The 25860-nt window shown below is 47.6% G+C and overlaps 1 protein-coding gene across 3 annotated transcripts in view; it reads right to left on the reverse strand.

Moving 5' to 3' along the window:
• Nucleotides 1–18057: 18057 nt before the first annotated feature.
• INSR (insulin receptor) overlaps nt 18058–25860 on the reverse strand; it is a 138481-nt gene continuing 130678 nt past the window's right edge. For 2 of the 3 annotated variants that reach the window (XM_008070536.2, XM_008070535.2), the window contains 6 exons: nt 25414–25658; nt 24265–24375; nt 24016–24175; nt 21978–22107; nt 21493–21627; nt 18058–19420 (listed from right to left, as the gene is read on the reverse strand). In XM_008070536.2, the coding sequence (XP_008068727.1) occupies nt 19066–19420; nt 21493–21627; nt 21978–22107; nt 24016–24175; nt 24265–24375; nt 25414–25658 (1136 nt within the window). In that variant the 3' untranslated portion in view covers nt 18058–19065. The remainder of the gene's footprint in view (nt 19421–21492; nt 21628–21977; nt 22108–24015; nt 24176–24264; nt 24376–25413; nt 25659–25860) is intronic. The other variant, XM_021718802.1, reaches the window with a different exon arrangement.

The raw sequence follows: 25860 nt of genomic DNA on the forward strand, positions 1-25860 counted from the left end.
GGGGGCGGTGACCCATACCGGCGGGAGCGGGGCCCGGCGAGCGACCCGAGTGCACGGCCGAGGCTAGAGGCAGGTGTCCCCACCCCGACCCAGCCCCACCCTCCTCGTCGGGGCTCTGGGTCACACGCGACCGAAACCAGCTGAGGCAGAGGGCCGCGCACAGCATGGAGAGCCGCGCCCGGAGACCCCCAGCGGCGGGATTCTGGCAGTTTCCTCCCAGATCTGTGTTCCTCGGAGCCTCGCGTTCGCCTCCGGATTCAGGGTCTGCGTAGGCGCGTCCGCTTCGCAGAACCCGGTCCTCGTGCGGTGAGAACGCTGCTAGTGGAGCATCTGGGCCTTTGTGCTTTTAGGTTGGGAGGCTGGCGTTGCCTGCCCTAAATCGTCAAGAGCAGAAGCCCTGGAACATAGGACAGGGCCCAGCAAGGACGCCAGAGGTGTCTACTGCAACGTCCGTGTACTCTAATTCTTTCAGGAGGATCCGCTGGAGACCAATCATGCCGGCGACCTTGGCGGTTTCTGCTTCATTCTTTATATTAAAGTCGCTGCACTTGCGAGGAGTGTATTATTGGACTTGCGACTGGTCCCAACCTCTGTCTTGTGGGCCCTTGCTAAATACTACTACAAGAGTTGGGAGCCGAGAATAATAAGGGTGAGATATTGGTCTTTGGCTGCTGAAGGTGAAACTTGGACCAGTAACCGTGGACTCAAGAGATCCCATGCTGGGAGTTGCCACGCTGAATCAGAAGGCAGAGTGCCTGCTCATACCCTTTACCAACAATTTGGTGAGGGCTCCTGTGGGCTCATGCTCTAAGGACAAACTGGAAATGTGGCAAGGATCCTTTAAAGCGTAGGCGAACTGGAGAGAAAACCCCACATCCTCATGGAACCGATAGGTAGGGTTCTTGGAAGAAGAAACTCTATCTGGGTGGTGGATGATAACAGTGTTCTAAAATAAACCCACAGTGGTGGTGCGCACCTGTGGTCCCAGCTACTGGGGAGGTTGAGGTGGGAGAATTGTCTGAGCCCAGGAGACTGGTCGAGGCTGTGGTGAGCTGTGATTGTGCCACTGCACTCCAGCCTGGGTGGCAAAGTGAAACCCCAACTGAAAAACAAAACAAAAAAGGATGTGTTTGAACCAAGCCTGGTAGGATGACAGACATTGGAGCCACTGCCTTTGCAAGGAGAGTTTGTTACTCACAGTCCCCAAGAGGAGGGGGCAGCACCGGTGTCGGTCAGGAGACAGAGGAAAGGACGCGCCAGGGCCCTTGTAGAAAGAAAGGCAGGGCAGGGTAAGAAAAGACTGGCTGGTTTGAGTAATCCTGGCAGGCTCTGGGCTGTGCAGGGGTCCTGGTTGCCTGGCCCCATTGTGATTTAGGGCAGGGGAATTATTGGCTTGGTGTGTGAGCTAGATAAAGGGGGTGTCCGGGGGGGTGTCGGGGCTCTGGACTAGACAAGATATTTACTCCCTCTAGGAATTCACGAAACTTGGGAGGAGCCGTCTCTCCCAAGTCAGCAAGGCCCCAAGTCGTCCAAGCATCATAAAATAGAGAAAATTAAAACATTAAAAACAAGCAGGCACTTTATACAACTCACTGCAGAGCCTCTTGTCTGTGTTTGTCTGTGTTTGTAATCATCATTCATTAAAAGCTGTCCTGGGACAAGCAGTCCAGAACTGGAATGTGATCTCTCAAATGTCCCCCCTGTCTGTCTGCCTTTCAAGTTCCCGGCTACTCCATGAGCTGGGCCTGGGTTGAATGTGACTTGGATCTGCAACCAGCCCACCGTGGAGGGGCAGCAGGGGTGAGAAAAGAAGCCATTGCTGTTGTAAGACCCTGGGAGTGACCACCCTGCGAGAAAGGAGCCCGGGGAATAGCCCCCTGGCCCTCTCCTGCCTCCCTTCACTCGCCTGATTGTTGGAACCTACTGGAAGCCAGAGGGCAGGTGGGATTGACAGTAGTCGATATCTGCCTGGGGAAGGGGGATACACCGCATCGATAAGGGTACCTGCACAGTGAATATTTGTATACCTAGCCCTGAATTGTACCCCACAATTTTAAATAAAAAATAAAATAACTTTTTTTAAAAGAAATACACATAAGTCAGAGAACCAGGAGGAACAAACAGAAGACATCAGCTCAGCATTTGATAACAATATAGACTCCCATCCTGGTAAGCAGTGAATAAAATGGGTAACCCAACCTACTCAGGAGGCCAAGACAAGGGGTCACTTGAGCCCAGGAGTTCAAGACCAACCTGGGCAACATAGCAAGACCCCTTTTCAAAATAAAATAGGGATAGGTTTTGCTTGCTCAGTGAGAGAAAATGCTGTAAGCATGGGCTTCAACAGCCAAGCACCAAGCCAAGGGCTTTCATTTGCTAACTCACTGAACCTGGACAGCACCCTATGAAGAAGGGACTACTGTGTGGTCATCCATGTGTGTGGCACTATTGGGTGTGTCATGGGGAGCGCAGGAATCTGCCAGCCTCCCACTGCTGCAGCTTCAGACCTTCCTCAGGGTTCACTTCAAAGCTGCGTTGTTCCTGGGCTGCTCCTGATCCATGCCTGAGCCTGACGGGGCTCCCAGGTCCCTTCCGCCCAGGGCAGGACTCCTCAAACGGGCAGTATTTGCTCCTGGCAGACACTTTCTCAAAACTGCACTGAGAATCTCTTCTGCCCCCTTGCCTCTTGGTGTCTGCTATTTGGAGGACCTGAGCTGTGATGCTGTTTTACAGATGAGAAAACGGAGACACAAAGGCACAGAGAGGTGAAGTAATTTACCCAGGGGATTCAAAATTTGACAGTCTCGCTCCAGCATCAGGACTCTTAACCGTTCTGCTATGGAAGAAAGAGAGTGAGAAAACCAAATCAAAATCCAGAAGAATGCCCCTCATCTTGACTTTGGTCCCTCTAGCCTCTTTGATTTGGGAATTTCTGCTACTTTGATCCATTTTTCCCAAGGTTAACACCAAAAACATCCAGAGCCCCCTTCTTTGTAATTCCAAAACATGCCCTGAAGGCGGCAGTGTTTCACTACCCTAAATCTACAAAACAAAATGGTTTCTGTTACATGGTGGGGGGGGCAGCAATCGATAAGGCAAAACTTGCTACTGCAGACCCTCGTCTTTCTTGGGGTACAAATTGGCTTACAAGGAAGAAGTCTCTTTCTCTTTCAGCATACATGTCATCCAAACAGGGACCTCCTTCATAATTTATCAATGTATTAAGAATGATACATTGATCTTCTAGAATCCAACTAAAATCTTTCACTTTGAACAAGGGAAATCTCTTCAACGTCACAGACGACAGCCAAAGAAGCCCACGAATACAAGATCAACATGAGACAAGGAGACTTTTGCGTATGACAGCAAGGCTACAAAATGCCAAACAAAATCCTCGTCCTGGTCAGGCACGGTGGTTCACAACTGTCATCCCAGCACTTTGGGAGGCAGAGGTGGGAGAGTTGCCTGAGTCCAGGGGTTCAAGACCAGGCTGAGCAACTTGGCGAGATCTCATCTCTACAGTAAGTCACACACACAAAAAAAATTAGCTGGGTGTTGTGGTGCACATCTATAGTTACAGATACTTGGGAGTCTGAGGTGGGAGGATTGCCTGAGTCCTGGAGATCAAGGCTGTGGTAACTGTGAACTTACCACTGCACTCCGACTCAATAATAATAATAACTATTATTTTTATTCTTGTCCCCTGTGTCACCCTGGGCACCAAGACGATGCACCAGAATACTCATTGACACTTTTTCAAAATATCAACAAAACAGAAGCAAGAAATCAAAATACCCTATTTAGTCATCTACAAGAGGGATGTGAATTTGCCTTTGTCCCATTAACAGCAGGTCCTAATGGACTTGAGGTGCTGAAGAAGCTCCCGGGGCCACAGTGTGATGTCAGCCAGCCTTGAACACAGTTGGAAGTGAATTGGATTCAAATGAAAGGGCAGCATTGACCTTCCTGTTTCGTTTAATCATTCACAACACGGACAACGAAGCAAAACTCAACAACTGCACCACAGTCAGTTGGTGCTCTACAGCTAATGTATGTCCAGGCTCTGAAAACAACATTCACCAATTAGGCCTTTGAGCATTGGATCCTCCTATGAAGAGCAATTCATGGGTCCCCTGGAACCCAACTAGAAAATTATTCGCTTTGACCAAGGTGAATCTCTGCAACGTCACGGACATGACAGCCACTTTTTTTGTGACCACTGGCCACAGTGAGCAATTTCATAATCAGTGGTCTTCACTTTCTTCTTTGTGATCAAAACGAATTTGACCCAGCTTGGGAAGAAGCCCATAGGGATAAGGGGGGGGAATCAACAGGAGACTAGGACACTTTTGTTCAGTATGGCAGACAAACTATGTTGAAAAAACACTCCCACTACAGGACACTTAAAAATATGACAATAGTAAGAAAAATGATTTTTTTCAATGAAGTGACAAGAATTAAAAGGAACCTCCACAAGGACAAGAGCATAAGAATGCAGAGAACTCTCAGCCTCCCTGAAGATTCCTGCCAGTCTCCACTGACCTAGAGTTTTGCTGCAATAAGACAGGGTAAACACACCGGTTCCCTTAAAAGCAAGCAGCCAGTGGACTTGCATCCCTTAACTTCTCTAGATCATGGAGGAAAGTCTCCCTCATGAATTCTAAACCTGGCCAGGCATGGGGGCTAGTGCCTGCAATCCCAGCACTTTGGAAAGCCAAGATGGGAGGAATGCTTAAGCCCAAAAGTTCGAGACCAGTCTAGGCAACATAGTGAGACCTCATCTTAAAAAAAAATTTTTTTAATTGGCTGTGTGTGGTGGTGTGTGCCTGTAGTCCCAGCTGCTTGGAAGGCTGAGGTGGAAAGATAGCCTAAGCCCAGGAGGTCGAGGCTACAGTGAACCGTGATCGTGCCATTGCTTTCCAACCTGGGCAACAGAGTGAGACTCCGACTCACAAGAAAAGAAGTCAAAACCATAGGCAAACACTAACATGGGTTAGGGTCTGAATCCACATATCTAACACTGCAAAGACCCTAAACTAAGAGTTCCATTTCAGGTGACCCCAGGTTGGTAGTGCCCACACATGCCTAAACAAAAGCACACACACTATCAAAGAAATCTAAGACTGAGTTTTTAAAAAGACAGAAAAGCAGGGCGCAGTGGCTCAGCCTGTAATCCTGCGCCTTTGGGAGGCTGAGGTGAGTGAATTGCCTGAGCCCGCGAGTTCGAGACCCGCCTGGGCGGGCGAGACCTCATCTCTACAATAATGAGCCAGGTGTGGTAGCACGCACCTGTAGTTCCAGCTGCGTGGAAGGCTGAGGCGGAAGGATCGCCAGAGCCTAGCAGGTCGAGGCTGCGGTGGCCAGGAGCGGCCACTGCACTCCAGTCTGGGTGACAGTGAGACTCCAGCTCTAAAAACAAAAACAAAAAAAAGACAGAAAAACAAAAACTTAGAAGTAAAATTCCAATGAACAGAAGGTCATGATCAAAACTTGAAATGTAGTTGAGGAAATAAGACAAGACGAAATCAGCTGTAGACTCAGACCCACAGAGTCTTCAGACATTGGAACGATCAGATACAGAACACATCCAATCTGTCAGTCAGCAAAGACTGTTGGCTTAACCTTGTCATTGCAGGACCAGCCCAAATTGGGCCTATTCCGTTGATAGAATATCAAGTTATAGTGTAGGTATGACAGAGCCGAAACTGCAAGTCATGCAGCCCGGGAATGCGCATTAGAAAAAGCTGTGACCTCCCACAACACCCACAACCAACATTTCCTCCCCCACAGAACCAAGAAGACTGGAGATGATGGGAACTTGAACTCTGGAACCCTTTGGGAAATGAGGGGTTCATTGGCCAGGAAAATCAGGCTAAAAACCCACCTCAACATACCTCACCACAAATGGTCAGATTGGCAGCCCTCCAGTCAGACCCTTGCAAACCAACATTCCTAATACTTTCCCCCTGCCCTCCAACCCCTTAAAACGTGCCCCAGACCCTAAGTCGGGGAGACAGATTTGAGCCATGCTTCCCGTATCCTTGTTGGTGGGTCTTATAAAGCTTTTCTTTTCTCAAAAACCAGTGCTTTTGTGAGTGTCTGGAGCCAAGCCTATTACACAGTAACAACCTTAAATGGGGAGGGGGGTGGGGCAAAAAAAAACCCATAATTATCTTTTTGAAAGGTGGCTTCTTGTAGTACAGACCCCCACTAGATAAGTGTTCTGGGAGCCTATCGACATCAGTACACCAGCTGGCATTGTTGTGAGAAGCTGTGTTTGGCTTCACTGTACTTTTTTTGGAGATTCTTTCAATGCATTTGCCCATTTCATGATGGGTGATTTATATGAGCCACCTGCCCAAACTGCTGAGTGTTCAGCAGTTTTTGACCAAACACAGCATGGCCCCTGTGCCCCACCCTCCCTATTCACCTGATCTTGCCCCGAGCAACTTTTTTGTTTGTTTGTTTTCTTGGATGGTAAAAGTCCTCCAAGGGAACCATTTTGCCAATGAAGAAGAGGTGAAACAAACAAACAAAAAAAACGGCAGAAGTGCTGAAAGAAATGGACAAGTTCAAAAACTTGAAAAATCATCTCAATAGGTATATTACATCAAATGAAGAGTATTTTGGAGGTGACTGAAGTGTAAACATGTAAGAATAAGTGCACAATTTTTTAATAAGTAAATTCCATTTTGGGGGCTACCCCTTGTATCTCTGGAATGCTATCACTGCTCCCTCCACTGCTTATCATCCTGTTCCCAGCCACCATCATCTCCCACTGAGGTTATTCCAGTAGCCTCCAAGCAGGTCTACTACCTTTCCCATTGCCCCTCTTTAGTCTGTTCTCAGCACAACCCACCAAGGGGTTCTCTTGAAGTACATTTCATTACGTGTAAAAGCCACATTCTGCAAGTAGCCGAGGGGACCCTCTGTGATCTAGCCTGCAATGAGTTCTCTGAACTAATTTACTACTTGCCTTCCCTCCAGCCACTCTAATCTCCTTGCCTGTCTTTGAACAGTCCAAGTTCACTCTCATGTCAGGCACTTTGTGCTTGTTGTTAGGTAATGGATAGGGTGAGGGTGGATGCATGGAGAGGAGCAAGGGGAGGCGCAGCACTGCTGGAGCTGGAGGTATGTGCTGGCACACCCAGAGATCCGAGTAACACCAAGGATTGCAACACACAAAGAGGTGAAAAAAGAAAAGATTTATTTAAGAAAAGTTCACTCCCCACAGATAGGAAGCGGGCCTGCACTCTAGGTGAGTGGGACCCCGTAGCGGGCCTATACTCTAGATGAGTGTGACCCTGTAGCCCCCCAAGCCCCAGTTTAAATCCTTTTCCTTGGAGATGTTGTAATCACGTAGATGTGACTGCCGTGACTTCCTTATCAACCACCTGAGAATGTCTTGGAGACCCTGTGACACAGAGACCCACTAATGTCTGCCTATATTATCATAACCCCTAGAGAAGGGCGTGACAAGAATTCCGGTGCTCCTGCACCTTCCCGAACAACATTTCTTAGAGCTAATGGAGGGTGCCCTTCCCCTTATCTCCTAGGCATTCCCAGTGGGTAGCTTTGGGGGATCCTTGCCTTCCTGTAGACAGCACCCAATCTACTCAAAGATTGAATCCCCACCTGCTCCCCCTCTGAGGGGTCACAAGTCCTGCAATCTGCATAACTTATGTAATTACAAGTTTTGTGACTACTACCATCCTTGCCCAATGCATGATGTCTTCAGGCTTGTAAACTCCCTTTACTCTAGGCAAGCTTGATTGCCACTATGAGATACCTCTGATACCTGGCACCAGGAAGTCTGTATTTCTGAAAAGACAAAGTCAGCAAGGTTAATCTTTATCTAAAGTATGCATTTGTCCAAAACATAACTTCTACTTTCTCATCATTGTATTAGGGAACAAGATTTTTAAAAGGCATTTCCCACTCTCAATCTGTCCTTTCATTTGTAAACTTTTTTCCCCTTGAGATGCTCTTCCTCAAATACTTCCATGGCTCACTTGCATCTCTCCTTCATGTGAACTATCCATGTTTCCATGATTGTCTTATTTATTTATTTATTTTTTGAGTTGGAATCTCACTTTGTTGCCCAGGCTGGAGTGCAGTGGCACACTCACGGCCACCCTGGTGTCAACCTGCTGGGTTCCAGCGATCCTTCTGCCTCAGCCTTCCAAGTAGCCAGAACCACAGGTGTGCACTACCAAGCCTGGCTAACTTCTGATTTATTGTAGAGACGCGGTCTCGCCAAGTTGCCCAGGCTGATCTTGAACATGTGGGCTCAGGCAATCCACTTGCCTCAGCCTCCCAAAATGCTGGGATTACAGGCTGAGCCACTGAGCCCAGCCGATTGCCTTCTTTTAAGTTGCACCCCCTCCCCAATGCTCCCTGTTATGTGTTATGTGTTAATGCTCCAATTCATGTGTTAAAGCCATTACCCCCAGTGTGGCTATATTTGGAGATAGGGCCTCTAGGAAAGATTGAATGAGCTCCTGGAGGTGGGCCCCTGAACTGATATGTATGGTGTCCTCGTAAGAAGAAATACTAGAGAGATCACTCCCTCTCTGCCCACCATAGAGAAAAATCATGTGACGATAAAGCAAAATGACAGCCAAACCAGGAAGAGAGCCCTCACCAGAAAATGAGTCAGCCAGCAACTTGGCCTGGGACTTCTTGCCTTCAGAACAGAAGGAAAATAAATTTAAACCACCCAGTCTATGATATTACACTATAGTTGCCCAACATAGTTCTCATTCATTTTTTCTTTATTTTTCTCTGAAGCACAGATAATAACTAATATATATTTAACTTATTTATTTTCCATAGTAAAAAATGTGGATGTGGGGTTAGGCACCATAGCTCACACCCATAATCTCAGCATTTTGGGAGGCTGAAATGAGAGAATTGCTTGAGCCCAAGAGTTCGAGAGCAGCCTGGGCAACGCAGCAAGACCTCATCTCTACAAGAATTAAAAAATTTGCCCAGCTGGGCACAGGATCTCCTAAGCCCAGGAGAGGTCAAGGTTGCAGTGAGCCATGATCATGCCACTGCACTCCAGCCTGGGGGTCAGGGTGAGACTTTGACTCAAAAAAAAAAAATGTGGATGACTACAATTGAAAAGAAAAAAAGGCTGAAGACGAATTAGGTCAATATCCAACTTAAGAAGTTATAAACCGAATTACAGCACAACAAACCCGACTCAAGTAGACTGAGTAAATAAAGAGCACAAAACAGCAAAATTGAAAGCAAAGATACAGTAGAGAAGATTGACTAAGACGAAAGTCAACTCAAAAAAAACAATGAAATCAAGAAACTTCTAACGTGACTGATTAGGGAAGAAAAAATGACCCAAAATTATTAATGAAAGTTTGGACATAGCTGCAAAGATTAAAAATATGACAAAAGAGTCTTTTGAACCCCAGTACCAATATTTGAAAAATGTAAACAAATTCCTAGGGAAAAAAAATGACTTGCCAAAAAAGACTCAAACCACAAGATGGCGATGCAGCATTGGTGTTGAAGCCTTCCAAACCATTCAGGAATTTGTCTGGATCGTTTGGGATTTCTTTTCTTTTCTTCTTTAAGTAGGGTCTTGCTCTTTTGCCGAGGCTGGAGTGCAATAGCACAATCATAGCTCACTGCAGCTTCCAGTTCCTGAGTTCAGGTGATCCTTCTACCTCAGCCTCCCAAGTAGCTGGGATTACCCGTGTACGCCACCACGCCTGGCTAATTTGTTTTTCTTTTGTAAAGATAGGTTATTTCTATGTTGTATAGGTTGGTCTTGAACTCCTGGTCTCAACCAGTCCTCCCACCTCAGGCTCCCAAAGTGCTAGGGCTACAGGTGTGAGCCACCAGACTGGCCTGTTTCTGGATTGTTACAGGATATGTATGGAGCAGCCCCAGAAAGAGGCATCTAGGGTTGGTACACAGATCGTCTTGCACTTGTGGGTCCCTCGCCCGGGGGGAGGAGGAGTGCAGACAGACATGCCCTCTGCTGGGATGTCAGGGGTGATGTCAACGCCAACAGTGAATATTAGTTACCACTTAGGAAAGCTCTCTAGGTGCTATTCATAAAATAACTCTTTTTTTTTTTTTGAGTTGGAGTCTCGCTCTGTCGCCCAGACTGGAGTGCAGCGGCCGCTTCCGGCCACCGCAGCCTCGACCTGCTGGGCTCTGGCGTTCCTTCCGCCTCAGCCTTCCAAGTAGCTGGAACTACAGGTGCGCGCTACCACGCCCGGCTAATTTTTTCATTTGTTGTAGAGATGAGGTCTCATCAAGTTGCCTAGGCGGGTCTCAAACCCGCGGACTCAGGCAATCCACTCACCTCGGCCTCCCAAAGTGCTGGGATTACAGGCTGAGCTACCGAGCCCAGCCTGAAATATCTCTTAATCTGGACAATACCTCAAATCAGGTCACTATGCCATTTTATTATTCTTGTTGCTGTGTAGCACGTTTAACGACGTAAAACCATGCACACACTTATTACCTTGCAATTTCTGTGGACCAGGAGTCTGGGGACCACTTGGCCAGGTCACAGGGTCACCAAGGTGTCACCTGGGCTGCTTTGTAGCCTGGGGGTTCAACCAGGGGAGAATCTGCTCCCACACTTACTCAGGTGGTTGGCAAAATTCTGTTCCTTACAATTGGGTGAATGATGACCGCGGCTTATTATTGGTTCTTGGCTGAAGGTTGCCTTCTGGTCCCGGGGCTGTGGGCAGTTCCCTACCACATGGCCCTGTCTATAAGCAATTCACAACAGGATTGCTTGTGTAATGGCAGAACCAGCTCCATCTGGTTCCACTGTGTGTAAAAAGAAATTGAGTTGTTTTTCAGAGGCTATGGACCCCAGGTTGCAAGGTATGTAACGTGAGCATGCCCAGATGAAACAAATCAAGGGTGGAACCTCAGTGCTGGGATGGAGCAATGGGGACGGAATCAAGAAGTGGACACCGCATGGACCATTGATCCAATCAGCTCCCAGCATCCCCTCCTTGCAAGAACCAAGCATGTCACACCTCAGTACCCTCTACAAAACCTGCCCCAGCCCCCACCTTGGGGAGGCAAGTTAGAGTCTGACTCCTGTCTTCTTTCGTCTGCTACCTTTAACTCGAAATAATCAATGTGCCATATGCATGATGGAATATTACACAGCCATAAGGAAGAACAAAATCATGTCCTTTGCGGCAATATGGATGCAGCTGGAGACCATCGTGCCAAGGGAACTATCACAAAGAACTGAATGCCACATATTCTCACTCATAAGCAGGCCCTGATCACTGGTTGCACTAGATGTGAGACACTGCTGTGGGGCGGGGGGGAGGAGACGGTGGGGGTGCATGTGGCAACACATTGGGCACCAGGTCCACTAGCAGGGGAGAGCGGGGCCAACTAGAAGCCCAAACTGTACCCGCGTGCAATTTACATATGTAGTAAATCCTCACACATACCCCCCACAATTCTAAAAAAAAAAATAATGATCATCAGTGCACCAAAGGGGCCTATTTGGGGCTGGCATATTTTGACCCCCTAGACAGGCAAAGGCAGAATGGAAGAAGCCTTAAGCTCCCACGTTCTTGTCCTGAGTCAGCTGAATCCAGCAGGGACAAGGAGAGGTCCTTAAAATGTAGATTCTCGGGCCCTTCCCCTTCCCATTCCCTTTCCCACTGAAAGGACCTGGGTATGGCCTAGACAGACACATCCATGTTGCCCATCAGTGGGATTCTCACAAGCGGCCACGCTGAGACCCAAGGCCCGGGAGGAAGCTCCAAGAATTCAGTGGCAGACACTCCCCCCGACCCCATTCCAAACCAGGGCCCCTGGGGACTCTGATAAATGGCACTGAGGTCCTGTGGCCAGGAGTTTTGAGGAATCTAAGTGGCCCCTATGAGCAAAGAGAACACACATCCACCCACCCTGAGACTGAAGCGGCCCGTGAGAATCCTTTCTTGGGAGAAAAGCAGCCTCGGTTTCCCAAGAGGCTTACACTGAATAACACAAACCCAAGAAGACACAATTTAAGCTGACACCATTGTCAATAGCTGCATCGATTTCGTGGAGAATGGGGAACTTGGAGAAGCTTCGGGGAGGTGGGAAGGACATACTGGAGGGAGCATGTGGGACCAGTGTTACCTCATTGAATCTTCACCATGGTCATATAAAGTCTGTCACCAGTAATAGAAGGGTAATGTGAGAAGCGTGCAAGACTATTGCAGGACTGGCGCCCAGTTGACTCACTGTGTCCACACCCTTAAGCAGTCCTCTCCCAGGCTAACTCTGGGTTTGCTGTGAGACTTATTTCAGACAATGGGACAACAGCCAACACCACACAGGCAAAGTTTAGAAAGTATTTGCATACAGGGTTTGCTGTCTCTTCCCACTGGGTCCCCTGTGACCATCACCATCCTAGATTCCTGGAAGGTGAGCAATCCTGGCTATCCCAGCAGAGGCCTCAGATGCAGCAGTGAGGCTGCGACCAGAAGAATCACCCAGCCAACACACAGAGCTGTAAGAAATAAAGGGTTGTTGTTTTGAGCCACTGAGTTCAGGGTGGGACTGTTTGTTACACAGCACAAACTAGCACATGAAGCCATGTGACTCATTCAAAACCTCACAAGAAACTGAAGATGGGGAATTTGTCTCCTAACCTAGGGGCCCCCAACCCCTGGGCTACAGACTGTTACCTGTCCATAGCCTGTTAGGAACTGGGCCGCCCAGCAGTAGGTGACTGGCAGGTGAGTAAGTGAATCTGTTTTGCAGCCACTTCCCATCACTTGCATTACCACCTGAGCTCCACCTTCTGTCAGATCAACAATGGCATTAGATTATCATAGGATTGCAAACCCCATTTTGAATTGTGCATGTGAGGGATCTAGGTTGTGCCTTCCTTATGAGAATCGAATGCCTGTTGATCTGAGGTGTCACTATCTCTCATCACCCCTAGATGGGACCATCTAGTTCCAGGAAAACAAGCTTAGCTCCTACTGATTCTGCATTATGGTGGGTTGTATCACTACTTCATTGTATATTGCAATGTAAGCACAATAGAAATAAAGTGCACGATAAATGTACTGCACTTGAATCATCCTGAGGCCATCCTCCCGCCCCCTCGGTCCATGGAAAAATTGTCTTCCACAAAACCGGTCCCTGATTTTTAAAAAGTTGGGGACTGCCGTCCTAATCCACTACACCCTGCATTCATTTCAAAGAAAGCCTTTCAATCCATGGCCCCAGGGTCATTCACCTGCCAGCCCAATTGGGAGTAAGTCTTCATTCCAAGGATGTCATTGAAAATATCTAACATGGGCTGGACACAGTGGTTCACACCTGTAATCCCAGCATTTTGGAAGGCCGAGGCAGGAGAATCACTTGAGCACAGGAGTATCACTGATAATAGAAGGGTCATGTGAGAAATGTACGAGACTATTGCAGGATTGGTCCCCAGTTAGTTCACTGTATCCGCACACTTGGGCAGTCCTCTCCCAGGTTAACTGGGAGTATGAGTATGAGACCAACCTGGACAACGTAGCAAGGCCTCATCGCTACAAAAAATTAAAAAATTGGCCGGGTGTGGTGGCTCACCTCTGTAATCCCAGCAGTTTGAGAGGTGGAGACAAGAGGATTGCTTGAACCCAGGGGTTCAAAACCTGCCTGGGCAACATAGTGAGACCTCATTGCTACAATAAATTTAAAAAATTGACCGGGCATGGTGGTGCATATCTGTGGTTCCATCTACTTGGAAGGCTGAGGTAGAAGGGTTGCCTGACTCCAGGAAGTTAGGGCTGCGGTGGACATGAATGTGCCACTGCACTCCAGCCTGGGCGACAGAGGCTATGACTCAAAAATAAATAAAAATAAATAGTTGGATGTGGTGGTGTGCACCTGTAGTCCCAGCTACTCAGGAAGCAGAGCCCTGAGGCTATGGTGAGCCGTGATTGTGCCACTGCACAACAGAGACCAACTCCAATTCAAAAAAAGAAAGAAAATATTTAACGTGTAAATTTCTGGCACATTGAAATACAGCAAGGTCTTGGGGGTTCCATTAATATTCCTAGGATGAGTTCATTAGTGGGGGAGCTCTGGGGACCTTCGGGGAAGCAGTTATTTGCCAACTGGTATGGAAATGACATAATATTCAAACCACCTGTTGGGCTGTACAGCTGTGGGTCCTCAGCTCTGCTGGTAGTAATTATTTAATCCTCAGCTCCATGTAATCTAGGGGTTCCCTCCAAAAAAACAGGTACCCACAACTCCCAAGAGGTTTCCCTTAACATGGCCTAACCCATAGGCACACCCCGCCCCATACCACAGGTCGGGGACACCACAAAAAAACAGGAGTATTCTCAGATAATTTAATCAGAATTTTAATATAAACAGGTAATTATCCCATAGTTTACATGCAGAACAATTTCAATATTCAAAAAAAAGAAGCATCTTCTGTACATGGTGCTACTTGGCTCTTGTAGGAAAACATTGAAAAAAAATAATTGAGCTTTTGGTGGGTTTTGTGTTTCTGAGTTGTTTTCTGCAAAAGCTGCGGCATATTTGATCCTGCGTAGCCAACACGCAGGGCCGAGGCCACCCAGGCACACAAAGGAACAAGGAGCAGCAACTGAGAGGCAAAGTATAAAGACTAAGTAAGCCATTCCTGAATATGTGCGCGGACGCACACTCATTTCTGGGCTATTCCTTCCTTCTCAAATGGGACTGAGTGTGGCAGATTCATAATCTGGTTTTTAAACAAGAATCTGTATAGCCCACATCCAGATAAAGATTTGGCTGGAGGTTGATTCTGAACCTTGACTGGTATCAGGATTCGACAGTGAACTCAAAAACCATTGATTCCCTCTGTTTCTTGGGGGCCCCTAAGGAAACATTTGCCTTCCATTGCAGCCCCTGAAAGCCTACCATATCCTTTTGTGTGTTCTAAAAAATAAGGGCCAATCTGTTCTTTTCACTCCCAACCTCACCTCTGGTGTAAGTTAATATTCTGAAGAGCATTCTGGAAGATTTTCTGAAGTGACACCACTCTACATGCACCATTTATATAAAGTCAGCATTCCTTATTCCTCCACCTCAGCAAAACCATAATCTCTGAAGAGCCTAAGGTGTCAAGGACTCCCCAGGTGGCATCCAAAGGATGTTTAACACCAAACTCCCACCATGAAGTAGGAAAATGACTGTTGTCAGGACAACAGGACATCCATTCATTTACCAATGACCAGCATGGGTCACACCTTGATGGCATTCCTGCCCACTGACCAGTGTTACAGCAGGTCACGCATAAACACCTCCCACCCCAATAAGCACATTTCACGGTGGACCATTTGCCCTTGGGGGATACAGTGGAAGTCAGCCCATCAATTGGGAGTACAGTCTTCTGGGGCCACGGGACTGTACATGCAGACTTCTGCATCAATTCCCACATTCACTCTCAATTGTGCTCAGTCTATATCCAGGGTACCAGCAGTGCTTCCCCTTCTCACTAGCTTCAAAGGACAGAACAGCACCTAGACAGCTCCCAGAACATGAACATTTCCTGACAGTGTGCTTGACATCGTTGATCCAGGGAGAAAGCGATGTGCCTGGTATTCTCCTCCTGGAAGAAGAAACTACTGTGTGGATTTCAACATGTTAATGAAATGGGTTGTAGTAACAGTGAGATAGCTTTAAAAACAAACAACAAAAAGTGTCATCCTAAGTCAATTTTGTTGCCTTTTTTGGTAATGCATCACTACAAGGACAACCATGCCTTTCTCAAGTGGCCTTTCTCGGGTGGGAGTTTCTGCTGCTACAAAGTCAATATTTCCTGATGCCAGAGGAGGCTTGTAGCCCAAGAGCTGCTTGCTCTGTTCATGGCAGCAGTAGAGATAGCTAAATTAAATCAGTGAAACATTTGCACAAGGTGGACCCAGCACTTTGCCCCTCTCCAGGGCAGATGGTGAAGGCTGCATCTGCATGGGCACTGCCTGAAAGCACAAGACCAGCAAGCCTTGGTGAGTGTGACAACAACCCTGCCTAGACTTTCACACGGGTTTTCTCAAAGTCACACAAGGTCAAATAGTATCTGCTTGAGGTCAACTAAACTCCAACCGAGAGTTCCAAGGTGTTGTTTCTAAAAAAAAAAAAAAGTGTTTAACACAATAGTAGATTTAGAATTGGGATTTCTCCAAATGCCCCCTTCCTGCTTGGAGAATAAAAAAGAGACACTGCACTAGGGGTGTGTGGGGTGTGTGTGTTGCCCATGAGTACAATTCATCCTGCCCCTAGTAGCACCATCAGCCAGTAGACCACTGGTGAGCTCAGGGCACTTTTGTGCTCACTCTAGGGGATTCATGGGACAGATGGGAATGCCAGTTCTGAACCAAAGCTTGTCTTTGTCCCACCAGTAGACGGGACATCCATCTCCCACCAAAGGAAGGCAGACAATGCTGGCATGTCCCTCATATATCAGACACATAATCATGGCGTGACACTTGGCTTCTGTTTGGGAAGCATGGTGTCAATAAATGGAGGATCAAGATAATAATAATAATAAAGGAAGATTAAATTTGGAGAATATTACCAGCCGGGAAGAAAAGGATCTATACTCACATGAAGGCCACACCTTCTCCATCCCATCTCCCTCCCTCAAAATTCTTACTGGTCCCTGGCACTCGGAATCAGCTGATACACACTTTCCCTATTCAGACCAGATCCAGGTAGAATTCTGAAGATGTCTATTAGTGAACCACATCCTAACAATACACTGAGGTAGACTGTGCTGAAAAAGAAAAAAATCATTACCCCACAATCACCTGCTTATTTTTGATAAAAATTTACATGCGATCCATTTTTTTACGAGAGTGATTTTCAGAGTGATTTTATATATTAAAATAAATACTTTTCCCCCTAATATAAGAAAACCTTCTGAATTAGAAAAATGTGAAAACTGCTGCTAGTGTAGTATACAACCACTACAAATTTACTATGAAAAGAACAAAATACCTAGATCTACGTGCTTTTTAAAAAATTTACGTACAGACCCTCATATTTACAGAATAAATTTGGCAAAAATAATTTCTGTACTCTTGCTCCTTGTACCCAATCACTGAGGCTCCCCAGCGATATTTCTGCATGCTGTAATTTTGCAAATCATATAAATAACAATAGACCATTGGGATTTGTGTCTACCTGTGTTCTTAATCAACAATCAAGAGGGCTTGGAGGGTGTCATTATGTCTTTATCCCATTCTTAAGCCCACAACTATTAAGGGAAGGAAAACAATTAAACACTTGTGAGAAAGCACACTCAGGAATAATCCACTGGTGATTAATCTTGAACGAACCAAAGTCATGAGTTCACCATGTTCTTTGAGAAGCTGTGATCATTCTTTCTGCAAAGAGAGGAAACTGGATTCACGCCCTATTGGATGTTCTCGGTGGTGGAAGTCTCTTCAACGGCTTCTCCTCCAGACTCTATTAGAGATCGCAGCATCATAAGCACCTGAGAGTTCTGCCCAGGCACTACACCTGGCCCAGCAGAGGTCACTGCGTCTGGAGCAGCACAGTCAGATGCCCCAGGACGGAGGGGACCAGGAGGTCTTTCCCATCCATCTCCCTGTCCTATTGCTTAGATGTTCTCAAAATCCAGTGGGGTTGCTCTTTGAGATCAGATGTCATTGCATGTGTACACACCCAGGAGAGGGAACACCGCAGGAGGTACACACAGAAAAACCAGAGGGTGAACACAGTTGATCTCGAAGGTGGGCTAGCACTGGGCAACTACCAGCTTATCCGAACGGGAGCTTTCCAGCAGACCTTGGTATCTGAGTCAGACTATCCATAAAATGCAGTCTCCCACATGATCAGTGAGGCCTCACACCGTCCAAAAAGGGTTAGCAGCTAACGTGGCTTAATTCCCAGAAAATGGATGCCTTTAAGACCAAACAAAGAGGCCTCCCTCCCTCCCTGCCCCCTGCCCTGTCCCCAGTAGGCAGACCAGCCCACGACCCCCTCCCCTCTCCCACCTCTGGGGAATAGTCAATAACTTACGAGGCTGATGCAGAGGTTTTTTTTAAAATTAAATATGTTACAAATATATTCTCAAAACTCTATGTAATCTGAGTTTCTTTTTTTTTTTCTTTTCTTTTTTCTTTCTTTTTTTTTTTTTTTTTTTTTTTTAAGTGTCCTGGCTTTGTTTGGTCTTGAAAAGATCCACAATCACTCCAAACTAAAAATGCTCCTCCCTTGGCTCCCGGAAGGCATTTTTTTTTTCACCAACATGAAGGGAGGGAAGAAACCTGAGGCTGGACTTCTGACACAAGAACTTGTCGAGGACACAGTCTCCCAGTCAATAAGAAGGAAGGAAAGAACACGAGCTCGCACACTTGAGAACAGCAGAACCTTCAAGAACCAGTTCCCAGAGCATCAGCCCAGGAGGGATGCTTTGCACACGCGCACACACACCAGCCGTGTCTACAGGACACACACGCGTACACACGTGAGCACACGCTGGGACTCAGACCCTTATCCAAAGTATGAAAGCAGCAGCTATTGGTCAATTTGAGGAACTGATTTTGGAAAGAAGAAAAAAAATCCTTCAGCCTGGATGAGGAAAAAAACAAACTTTTCTGAAGCCCACCCTGTAAAGCTTGGAATTCTCTGCCCACAAGGTTAGTTTTTTTTTTCTTTCAAATTTTTGTTCCACAAACAAGAAGTTCTATCTTTTACACTGTAGCTCAGACACCAGCAAAAAAGAAAAAAAAAATTTGTAAAAACAGGTGCTCTCTTTCAAACTACTAGGAGAGAAAAAAAAATCCTGGTTTGAAAATGTAGTTGCCCAAAAGGCAGCAGCTGTGGAAACCCCCTTCCCCACTAGGTTCACAGTTAAGTCCTCTGATGGCTAGTCAACTTGGCAACCAGACACGTGTGTGCTGAGTCAGATGATGGCAGAAATGTACAGGAGCAATCTCTGAGCTCTGCTGGACACCGCGGTCGAGTCGTGAGAATCCTGAGTTTTCTGAAGGCTTCCAAACCAGGGGAGAGTGAAGATGGAACCCCTTCCCCCAGCAGGCACTGTTAGGAGGGGTTGGACCGAGGCAGGGTCAGGATCCGCCCGTTCTTCTTGCCCCCGTTCATGTGGGTGTAAGGGATGTGCTCCTCGTAGTTCCGCTTGAGGCCCAGCGAGGACCCCCCCTCCCGGCCCCCCGCCTCCTCCCTCTGACAGTGTGAGGACCGGTCCAGAGGGACACTCTCCATGTCCTCGAACTCCATCTCCAGCTCCTCGGCCTCGGGAGCCTTGTTCTCATCGCTATGGAAGAAGGAAACTTCCGGGAAGCTGGGGTGCAGGTCGTCCTTGAGCAGGTTGACGATGTCTAGGAAGGTCGGCCGCATCTTGGGGTTGAACTGCCAGCACATGCGCATCAGGTCGGTGCTGCGGGATGGAGAGACACGTTGTGGGTGAGTCACACATCTTGAGTGAGGACCCTGAAGGCCCTAAGCCAGGCAGAACCCCCTCACCCCTGTGGCTAACACCTGTGGCCAGCAGGCACTCACACTGGAAGGCAGCCATTTGTGCAGGTGAGTGTCAAGACAGAGAAAGCAACGTTAGAAGCGCAGATAGATGGGTTGGAAAAGGGACGTTTCATCCCAAAGCAGGGTCAAGAAAGGATTCTACAGGGTGGTGTGGAACACGGGTTATCATTTTATTTATTTTATTTTGGGGAGGAGTTGGGGTCTCACTGTGTTGCCCAGGCTGAAGTGCAGTGGCACAATTGTGGCTCATCGCAGCCTTGACCTCCTGGGCTCAGGTGATCCTCCAGCCTCAGTCCCTCAAGTAGCTGGTACTACAAGTGCTATCACACTTGGATAATTTTTTGATTTTTTTTTTGTAGAGATGGGGTCTCACTATGTTCCCCAGGCTGGTCTTGAACCCTCTGGACTCAAGTGATCCTCTCACCTTAACCTCTCAAAGTGCTGGGAGTACAGGCATGAGCCATCACGCCTGGTCTGAAAATATTTACAATATGGCACTTTCCAGAAAAGTGTTTCAATCAAAGGCTTGGCAATGGTTAGAAATATTTTGCTCAGTGTTTCCAAATAACTCTGCTTTGTAATTTTTTCAATACAAGATTTCTTCATACTAGGTTTTCTAAATTGATGTCTTATGTTTGGGGGCATGAAACATTAAAATGGTCTCCTGGCCAGGCTTGGTGGCTCAGCTTGTAATCCCAGCGCTTTGGGAGGCCGAGGTGAGTGGATTGCCTGAGTCCGCATTCGAGACCTGCCTGGGCAACTTGGTGAGACCTCATCTCTATAATAAATCAAAAAAAAAATTAGCCGGGCGTGGTAGCACGCGCCTGTAGTTCCAGTTACTTGGAAGCCTGAGGCAGAAGGCTCACAGGAGCCCAGCAGGTGGAGGCTGCAGTGGTCAGGAACAGCCACTGCACTCCACTCTGGGCAAGAGTGAGACTCCAACTCAAAAAAAAAAAAAATTTTTTTCTTAATAAACACTGACACAGGACTTTATATAGAATAAATGTTCATTGTAGAAAGTTAGAAAACACCCCAAAATATAGAGAAAACACATCTCACACACAACTCTCCTTCAACTATAATCTGTGTTCTTTTCCATTGGAATATATTTGGAAATGTCACAGATACACATTTTTCCAACTTAATATTTTAACATAAGCCTATCCACCAAGTTATAAAATGGTTTCATAAGTATCATTTGACATTTCAATTGCTGTCATATTATCAGTTTATCAGTTGACTTAACCATTCTCATATTGTTGATATTTCAATCATTTCAATATTTTTTGCAACTTTAAATAACATTACTCTGAGTAGCAAGCACGAGAAGGTAATAAGAATGATTATCTAGCCATACTATTGCTAGCACTGAATATTAAAATTTTCTTTCCTTCTTTCTCTTTACTTTTGATTTTTTGCTAAGATAGCATTTTCCTTATATTTATTAGACTATTAGTGAGGCTAGACAATTTTCCAAATATTTAATGATATGGGTGTATGTGGGGTCCATTTAATCCTATAACAAAAGTTTAAAACAAAAATATTTGGGGAAGGGTCACATAATACCTATGCCTGACAAAATTTAAGTATCTAAAGAATGAACAGCAAACACAGATCTCTCTCCCAGGTCCCCAGTTCCTTCCTCCAAGGTAAGCACTGCTGTGGATTTCCTATACAACCGTTTAAATAAACCACATGCAATAAAAGCATACATGTGAAGACATGATTTGCATGTGTGTGTAGGCACATGACATGCAAACACAAGCATGCAGGTAAATATATGATATTCAATAAAAGGACACATGGAAAGATACTCGTATGACAGGGAAACGCAAGTGTACATATAGACATGATAGGCAAACCCAAGCACACATGTAAAGATATAACAGGCAAACATGACACACATGTAGACATACAATAGGCAAACCCAAGCACATGTATGGAGAGCAAATGACCACCTCACACACTTACACTCTCTCTGGACAGTTGTCAGGTTGATCCAGATACCCTCCATCCATGACAAATTTCAACACCTGCTCATTAGACAGGCCCTGGTAAGGCTGTTCGGCCAGGCTGGTGATTTCCCAAAGGACCACGCCAAAGGACCTGCCAATGACAATTCAGAGTAGTCACAAAGAAGCCATTAAAACACACACACACACACACACACACACACACACGCACACACGCACACACACGCGTACACCTTCTTGGTTTGCTACCACCTGGTTGGCCAGTTAATAAAACAACTCTCAGCGCAGCTCATAAATGTCTACAGGATTAGTCTCAATTGGAACACAGGGCTAGTTGAGCCCGGGGCCTCAGACAGGACACGGCCTTCGATTCCCTGATGGGGAGCCATGAGATAGGCAGACTTTTTTCACCCCCTCCTGCCCTCACTAGCGGGTACCTGGAATTCCAGCCCAGTGACAGCCACCAACCCATACACTACTCACCACATATCGGAAGAAGTGGTAAAGACCCCATCCTTCAGGGATTCTGGTGCCATCCACCTTACGGGGAGCAGTCCCTTGCCCCCTTTCCGGTAGTAATCCGTTTCATAGATGTCTCTGGTCATTCCAAAGTCTGACAACAGACAGTTTGCACACTATTAGCCTTCAGCTTGTGGCCCATGTGTCTGCCATCTTCACTGCCCCACCCCTCACAGAGTCCTTAGAGAGGCTCACCTGCCATGTGTGCGCCTACCTGCCTCAGGTGTGCACTCACCTGCCTTATGTGGGCTAACCTGGGTGGTGGTAGAATCCAGAGAGAATGAATTCTGGGGAGTTAGTGGGGGAGGCTGGGCCACTATTTAAAGGGAAGGAAAAGGAGGCCCCAAGTGAAAAAGCCACATTAAGCCAGGCTCAGTGGCTCAGCCTGTAATCCCGTGCCTTTGGGAGGCTGAGGTGAGTGGATTGCCTGAGCCCGGGGGTTCAAGACTCCCTGGGCAGTGAGACCTCATCTCTACAATAAATCAAAAAATCAGCCGGGCATGGTAGTGCATGCCTGTAATTCCGGCTACTCGGAAGGCTGAGGCGGAAGGATCGCTGGAGCCCAGCAGGTTGAGGCTGCAGTGGCCGGGAGCGGCCCTGGCACTCCAGTCTGGGTGACAGAGTGAGACTCCAACTCAAAAAAAAAAAAAGCCACATTCTGGCCCACAGCTTGGGAATCCCAGTCTTAACAATGCTTCCTTCCTACCTGTACCCCCAACAGCAACCCCAAACTGAACTTAGGCCTTTCTCCAGTCATCCTACTGTTGTTCCCCGTCGGATATGGCCCCACCACTGACCCAGCTGCCCAGCCAGAAACCCAGAGTTGGGCTCTCCTTTGATCACTGCCCTTCTCTCATACCTCCAAGACAGTGGCTGGTCTCACCCAGTCTCCCTCACCCCATCTCTCTGTGATCCATCTAGTCCTCCCCACTGCCCTGGCTCCACCCACGTCTACCCCCATCGCTGAAACTCCTCTCACCTTGACCTGAACTCATCACCTCCTGCCCCCCATTGCTAGTGTAGAGTAATGTCAAGATGACTTTCCATAGTGTGCAAGGCTCTTTCAGTCTGGTTCCTATCTCTCCCTTCACCCTCCCATCTCACGTTGCTCCGATCGCCTCTGCACTCACTCTGTTCACACCTTGCAGCCATCCCTCCAGCCTCAGGGACTTTGCATATCAGCCTCATTTCTCAACCTGGCCATCTCGGCTAAAACACTGCCTCCTTACAGAGAGAGACCTCTCCTGAGCTGGTCTCTCCCTGATTTCTCTCTGACACAGAACTAATTCTTTATTTCCTCCAGGGCTCTTAGCCCATACTTCATTACCTTGTTTAGGTAAGTGTTAACTATTCTATGGTTTATCCAGAACAGCCCTATGCCAGGGAACTCTGTGCTGATGGACATCGTCTAAATTCACACTGTCCAGTATGGTGGCCACAGACTCAGGTGGCCACTGAGAACCTGGAATGTGGCCAGTAAAATTGATGGACTGAATTTTACTTTCTTTTTCTTTTTTGAGTCGGGGTCTCACTCTGTCGCCCAGGCTGGAGTGCAGTGGCACAATCACAGCTCACTGCAGCCTCGACATTCTGGGCTCAGGTGGTTCCTCTGCTGCAGCCTCCCAAGTAGTTGGGATTACAAGTATGCACCAACACACCTGGCTAATTTTTTGGATATTTTTTGTAGAGATGAGGTCTTATTATACTGCCCAGGCTGATCTTGAACTCCTGGACTCAAGCAATTCTCCCACCTTGGCTTCCCAAAGTGCTGAGATGACAGGTGTGAGCCACTGTTCCCAGACCACACAAATATTTTACTAATGTGAATAGATGAATGAGTTTATCAACACGTGCGATTAAATGACAGTTGGAGGACTCCATCCAGAATGCTGCCACTTTACACACAACCAGAATAAAATCAGCAAACTCATTATAGGCAACTTCCTTCTGAGATCAAACCTGGCCTGGGTCATGACATTTCAAAGGAGACAGCCAGACGAACCTCCAATCTTGACAGTAAAATCATGGGCCACCATGCAGTTCCTGGCCGCCAGGTCTCGATGCACAAACTTCTTGGCATTCAGGTATGCCATCCCATCTGCAATCTCTGCTGCCATCTGGATCATCTCTTGCAGGGTTGGGGGAGGGCGGCCGGGATTGTTCTGAAGTCAAAACACGGGATGGTGTTGAGTGGCACCACGACCGTGGCTAGGAGCAGGTGCCCCGCCAGGTACCCCACCGGTGACCTCACCTCAGCCTCTGGCCGCAGGGAACGGAGGTAGCTTTTCAGGTCCCCGTGGGCCATCAGCTCCATCACCACCAGTGTCGGCTGGCCCTTGGACACCACCCCCAGGAGGCGCACCTGCAGAGCAAGCACAGGGGTCTTGGATGAGGGTCCATGGCACCGTGCCGACTCACGGAGGTCTCCCTGTCCGGTGTCTCCAGCACATGCTGCACCCTGTGGCCTGGGTGGAGAGTGGTCAGCCCCGACGCAAGGAGCAGATGGACCTCCCCACCTGCAGCGGCGTTCCACGGCAAACCCAGTCCCCTTAATGTTCCTGAGCGAGGCAGGTTCCTACCTCCAGGCCTTTACACCCGCTGTTCTCCCTGCCTGACTCTCTGTTCCCTCCCACGTCCCACAACCCAGTCCCTCCCTTCCTTTAAGTCTGCTGAGATACACCCCTCCTCTTCTTTCTTAATTTTCCCACAGCATCTTCTCCTGACATATTAAGTAGTGACTGTATCGGGTTTGGATTCTGTCTCTGCCTGCTTTATGAGAAGTTCCTCGAGGACAGGAATCTAGGGAATAGAAATGGGGCTTTGGATGTCCCATAAATATAAGTAGCAAGGACAAAAGTACACAGAGCCCAAAGATGAACAAAGGGACCCTGGTTGGAGCAGAAAGACAGGAAGAGGTGCTTCAACGGGGAATGGAAATGGGTACAGGTGGGATGGGGCAGACCTCTGTGTGGTTCAGGTTACAAAGGAGCTGGGAAGAAGAAAGAAATGGAAGATTCCAGAAAGTGACAAAAGAGTCTGGAAAATGATGGGAGATTTCAGAAAGTGGAAATTCTGGAAAGTGACAAAAGATTCTGGAAAGCAATGAAAGATTCCAAAGAGTGATGGAAGTTTCTGGAAAGCAATGGAAGATTCTGGAAAGTGGGGAAGATTCCAGAAAGCAATGAGCAGACATCAAAAGAGTATGGTTCCATGCGAAGTGGGAGAGGATAGGATTGGAGAAGGAAGAGCACCTCCCCATCTTTAGGATGGGAGGCTTAGCAGAGAGGGGATGGGCAGGGGTCCGAATCCAGCATCCTCTGTCACTTCATGCAGGAGAAGGAGGTAGAAGGAGGGAAGGGGCACGAGGGCAAGCCTTTGTCCCCATCCCCGATGGACTCACCACATGATGGCAGGTGAAGCCCTTCATGACCGATGCCTCATTGAGGAACTCGATCCGCTCTCGGAGACTGGCCGACTCGTTGACTGTCTTCACCGCCACCCGGGTCTCCGGCTCACCCTTGACGATGTCCTTGGCGTTGCCCTCGTACACCATGCCAAAGGAGCCCTGGCCCAGCTCTCGGAGGAGGGTGATCTTCTCTCGGGGCACCTCCCACTCGTCCGGCACGTACACAGAGCACGGAAACACTACTCCTCACTTATCTACACAGCCTCCACAGTAGCTGCCTTCCCCCGGGGCCCTCCCTGAGCCCCCTCAAGACTCATTAAGTGACTTCTGCAATCCAGGTCCTGCCCCGGGCACTGGAACAGGACAAGTGTCCCCCCTCACGGAGATAGGATGGCAGAGGCCCAGGAAGATGCCACAGCAGGTCCAGAATCTGGTCAGAAA

This window comes from Carlito syrichta, unplaced genomic scaffold (assembly GCF_000164805.1).
Source record: "Carlito syrichta isolate Samal-C Ts95f unplaced genomic scaffold, Tarsius_syrichta-2.0.1 Scaffold313494, whole genome shotgun sequence".
Lineage (NCBI taxonomy): Eukaryota > Metazoa > Chordata > Mammalia > Primates > Tarsiidae > Carlito > Carlito syrichta.